Source organism: Carlito syrichta, unplaced genomic scaffold (genome assembly GCF_000164805.1).
Source record: "Carlito syrichta isolate Samal-C Ts95f unplaced genomic scaffold, Tarsius_syrichta-2.0.1 Scaffold302083, whole genome shotgun sequence".
Classification (NCBI taxonomy): domain Eukaryota; kingdom Metazoa; phylum Chordata; class Mammalia; order Primates; family Tarsiidae; genus Carlito; species Carlito syrichta.
The window spans coordinates 52,623-57,160 of NW_007246179.1; the positions used below are offsets into that span (position 1 = coordinate 52,623).

General features: G+C 51.2%; 2 protein-coding genes across 2 annotated transcripts in view; both read right to left on the reverse strand.

Moving 5' to 3' along the window:
* CEACAM19 (carcinoembryonic antigen related cell adhesion molecule 19) overlaps positions 1–4,538 on the reverse strand; it is a 21,759-nt gene that overhangs the window by 10,600 nt on the left and 6,621 nt on the right. The gene's annotated exons all lie outside the window — the stretch shown is intronic.
* On the reverse strand, positions 3,240–4,313 carry LOC103258350 (transmembrane protein 106C). The gene has a single exon (XM_008056020.1). It carries the CDS (start codon positions 4,254–4,256, stop codon positions 3,504–3,506), a length of 753 nt encoding a protein of 250 aa, XP_008054211.1. The 5' UTR covers positions 4,257–4,313; the 3' UTR covers positions 3,240–3,503.

A 4,538-nucleotide genomic window follows, 5' to 3' on the forward strand; every position in this document is an offset into this window, starting at 1 on the left:
CCACGGCGCGCCGGTCCAGCCCAGAGCCATCTCCTGCCCCCTCCCGAGCGACCCGCCGCCCGGACGGGGCAGAGGGCTCAGCACCCAGACTCGGCTGACCGCCTCGGCTGCCCCCACCTTGGACTCTCTGCTCGGCTGGGAGTCCCGCCGTCCTCGGCCGCCCCGTCTGCCCCCTGAGCGGCTCCCCCCACCTCCACCGACGCCGCCTCCTTCCCTCCAGCCACGGGGGCCTCACAGGAGTCTGAAACTGGCCCTGCCCGAGGGGAGGCCAAGCCCGCCCGGCTTCCACCGTCCCAGCCCTCGGCCTCAAGCAACACCTGTTGCAGCCAACCCTTTTGGCAGCCAGGCCCATAGACTGCGAGCTCGCAGTGCTGGGGTTCAAGTGCCTGCTGCCCTCTGGCTGTGTGACCTTAGACAAATTGCTCAGCCTCTCTGTGGCTCGGCTCATCTGTGAAATGGGGTTATGAGGAACACCTAACGCTTAGGGTTGTCAGGAAGGTTGAATGAATATGTACACACACACACACACACACACACACACACACACACGCACACGCACGATGCTCTCTCAATGATCCAACAAAGAAGTAGGTTCTGTGCCATCTTACAGATGAGGAAACTGAGGCACAGACAGGTAAATCGACCTGCCTGAGGAATCACAGTAAGTACCCTGCTGGGGTCACACCCAGGCCACCTGAACCCCTGATGACCCCCCTACACGGTTTCCAAAGAGGCTCCTGCATCCTGGGAGCTCTCAAAGGGTGGCAAGGGTGGGAATCGGTCATACCAGGCTCTGTGCGTATGGAGTAAAGACTTATTTTTGGCCATTGCTTTGCTAAGTTCTGGTGTGGCCATGTGCTCTTTGAGCAATGGCCGCCACCATGTTTCCTAAGGTTTGGCCCCGTCTCTAGCTTGGAGAGGTGAATCTCCTCTCTAATTAATAATTTTTAGCCATTGCTGTGCTAAGCTAGGTTCTAACCATGTGGTTCTTTGAGTTAGGGTCACCTTGTTTTCTAGCTTTGACCCTCTTCCCCTGCCTTGGGGAGGTGAATCTCCTTCCTCTCTCCCTCTCTCCCTCTCTCTCTCTTTCTCTCTCTCTCTCTCTCTCTCTATCTCTCTCTCTCTATCTCTCTCCTTCTCTAATTTGCTTTCTAAATAAACGATATTTTTCCAATTTAAAAAGACATTTTAAAATGAACTACAGTGTCATTTTATATATATCTGTGTCATCAAAATACATATTTTGAGCCAACCTTTGCTTGTTTCACCCATTTCTCTAAAAGATTTTCTGTTCAAAATGTCCAACATCTATTTTAAACTTTAACTGGGAAGAAGGGGATGGCCTCTATCCAGGCTTGCCTTGAATTTGGACATGTTCAGAACCTACCCTCACAGCCCGGAGAGAGGGCTAAGTTAGGCCTATTTTCCAGATGAGGAAACCAAGACCCAGAGAGTTGCATTTGGGCAGAGGCTTGCAATGTGTTTTATTATTTTATTTTATTTGAGTCGGAGTCTCACTCTGTCACCCAGGCTGGAGTGCAGCGGCATGCTCGTGGCCACTGCAGCCTCAACCTGCTGGGCTCAGGCGATCCTTCCGCCTCAGCCTTCCAAGTAGCTGGAACCACAGGCATGTACCACCATGCCCGGCTAATTTTTTGATTTATTGTAGAGACGAGGTCTCGCTAAGTTGCTCAGGATGGTCTTGGACCCCTGAGCTCAGGCAATTCTCTCACCTCTGTCTCTCAATTGTGCTGGGATTACAGGCTTGAGCCACCACACCAGGCTTATTTTTATTTTTAAGTCAGGGTCTTACTCTGTTACCAGGCTGCAGTGCAGTGGCGCAATCATGGCTCACCACAGCCTTGACCTCCTGGGCTCAGGTGTTCCTTCTGCCTCAGCCTCCCAAGTAGCTGGGACTACAGGCACATGCCAGCAGACCCAGCTAATTTTTAAATTTTTTGTAGAGACAAGGTCTCGCTATGTTGCCCAGGTTGGTTTCGAACTCCTGGGCTCAAGCGATCCTCCTACCTCCACTTCTCAAAGTGCTGAGATTACAGGTGCAAACCACCATGCTCAGCCCCTGTTTCTCAAGAGAATTTTGAATGTGAACTGGCCCAGGGTCTCAGCAGCAAGGCCAGTGTTTGTTGGGTCAACACAGTCCACCGAGGCATGTCCGAATAAGCTGTCCACACAGGAGGCAGCTTAGGAGACTGGAAAAGGCCTTTATCTGAGGCAGGCCTCAAGGCCTTCTCTTTCCAGGGAAGTTGGGGCATGGAGGGTGGCTGCCTCCCTGCCCTGGGCTCTCCTGCAGCCTCGGCGTGGGTGCATGTGGGCATCAACCGCACTGGGCCGGACTCTGACACAGGATCAAGAGAGGTGACTCTACCAGGGCCACAGCTGCGAGACGGCCTTGGAACAGTCTGGTTTGGATGCTGCCCACCCCTACTGAGGGGCCGGGCTCTGTTACCAAAGGACCGCCGGCTGGGTGGCTTCAACAGCAGGAATGAATTGTCTCATGGTCCTGGAGGCAGAAGTCCAAGGCCGAGGCGTCAGCACGGCAGATTCTCCTGGTGGGAACTGGTCTTTCCCTGGCTCCTGGGGTGTGCTCGCAGTCTTGGTAACCCCTGGGTTTGTGGATGCATATGCCTGCACCTCCTCACGGTTTCCTCCCTGTGTGCCTGCCTGTCAACCTCTGTGTGCAAATTTCCCCTTCTTTTTTTTTTTTTAGTTGGAGTCTCACTCTGTGGCCCAGGCTGGAGTGCAGTGGCACGTTCACAGCCACCGCAGCCTCAATCTGCTGGGCTCAGGGGATCCTTCTGCTCCAGCCTTTCTTTTTTTTTTTTTTTTTTGAAGCAAAAGCAGAGTTTATTTTTCTATCAAATCCCCAATCCATGTTCCAGCCAATGGATGAAGGGTAAATCAAGCCCCACATAGATTCTGGGTCAAAACAAAACAAAACAAAAACCACCAAAAAGCTTTTTTCTTTTTTTTTCATTTTAAAAAAGCTCCCAGCCATTTGGGAACAGATGAAACAAATTCACATACTAATGGATCTGTGCTTTCTTCTTCTAGGTATTCTGACGGTCCCCTCTGCTGCCACTTCTGCACAGATGGGACACCGACAATAGGCTACAGCTGCATTAACAGTCCTATTTCCATGTCACTCCATGGTTAGATAACCTAGAACCATGGTGTGACTCTCATTTATAATGTCTGAAGAACAGCTGAAAATAACTGAATTAAACTCTGCAAACCTTTATTGAATGCCTCCTATTTGCTGGGCACAGGCTAGGCCCTGGGCAGTGACTCTGCTGGTTGTGAGAAACGTAAATGGTACTGCAGAGAGGTTTTTTCCTAAGTGGCAGGAGGATGTTTGCTGGGAGTTAAGAGAACCAATTCCTCCTCTGTTCATACCACCTGGGGATGGTACAGAACTCAGAACTCAGGAACAGATGCTGTGCTCTCTTCTACAGGTGCTGCCGTGGAAGAACCACAAGCAGGTGCTAAACAGCTGTGGAATTTCCTCCACAATCCACATAGTGATGTGTTTCCAAGGAGCTCTGGGTCATGTGGCCAATGTATGAAATCTTCACCGATGTACGCATGAAGATCACTATGTTGTGTACCAGGATGTCAGGTAACGTGCAGAAGAAGTACACATAGGAAAATGGTCTTCCCATCTCGGCCTTCCCAGTAAAATTCACCAGTTGCTCACTCCGAGGTGGAATGAGGGAGACGTTAGTTGCCACATATGTGCCAATCACTGTGTTCATGTACTGAAACTGGCTGGACAGGCTGGTCACTGTCACGGGGTAGAAGTTGGAGTTCCTGATCTTCAGAGTGGCCGTCATGGTGAGGATTATAAGGGCGTCCTGTTCATTAAATGTGACTTTCACCACTTTGACCCCGCCATCATCCACAAGGACTGAATGTGGAAACAGGAAGAAAACCACCAAACCAGATGCCAGGAGACAGAGCAGGATGGACAGGAGGACATACTGCTTAGTTCTCTGAGGGCGCAATCTCTGATCACTGTGTGGGATCAAAGCCACCAACTCATTTACTTGCTCTGTGGGAATACAGCCTGTCCCTTGACAGGTGAGACAGGTGATGCTATCTCTCCCAGTGAACTCCACATATGGGAACTGAGCAATAGCTTCTTCCTGCTCTCGTTCAGCCAGAAACTCCTCCCTGTCATCTTCTTGCTTTTGCTTGCAGGAGAGGGGGCGAGCAGTGGCGGAATGCTGAGACCCCATGGCTGTGATGTGCCACTTGTGTCATGTCCTGCCTCTTCGGTCCCCGGAGCTGCGTCTCCAGCCTTTCAAGTAGCTGAAACTGCAAGCATGTGCCACCACACCTGGCTAATTTTTTGATTTATTGTAGAGACAAGGACTCATGAAGTTGCCCAGGCTGGTCTCAAACCCCTGAGCTTAGGCAATCCTCTCACCTCGGCATCCCAAAGTGCTGGGATTACAGGTTTGAGCCATTACACCCCACCTTAAATTTCTCCCTTTTGACTGGCAGCAGTGGGAAACTGC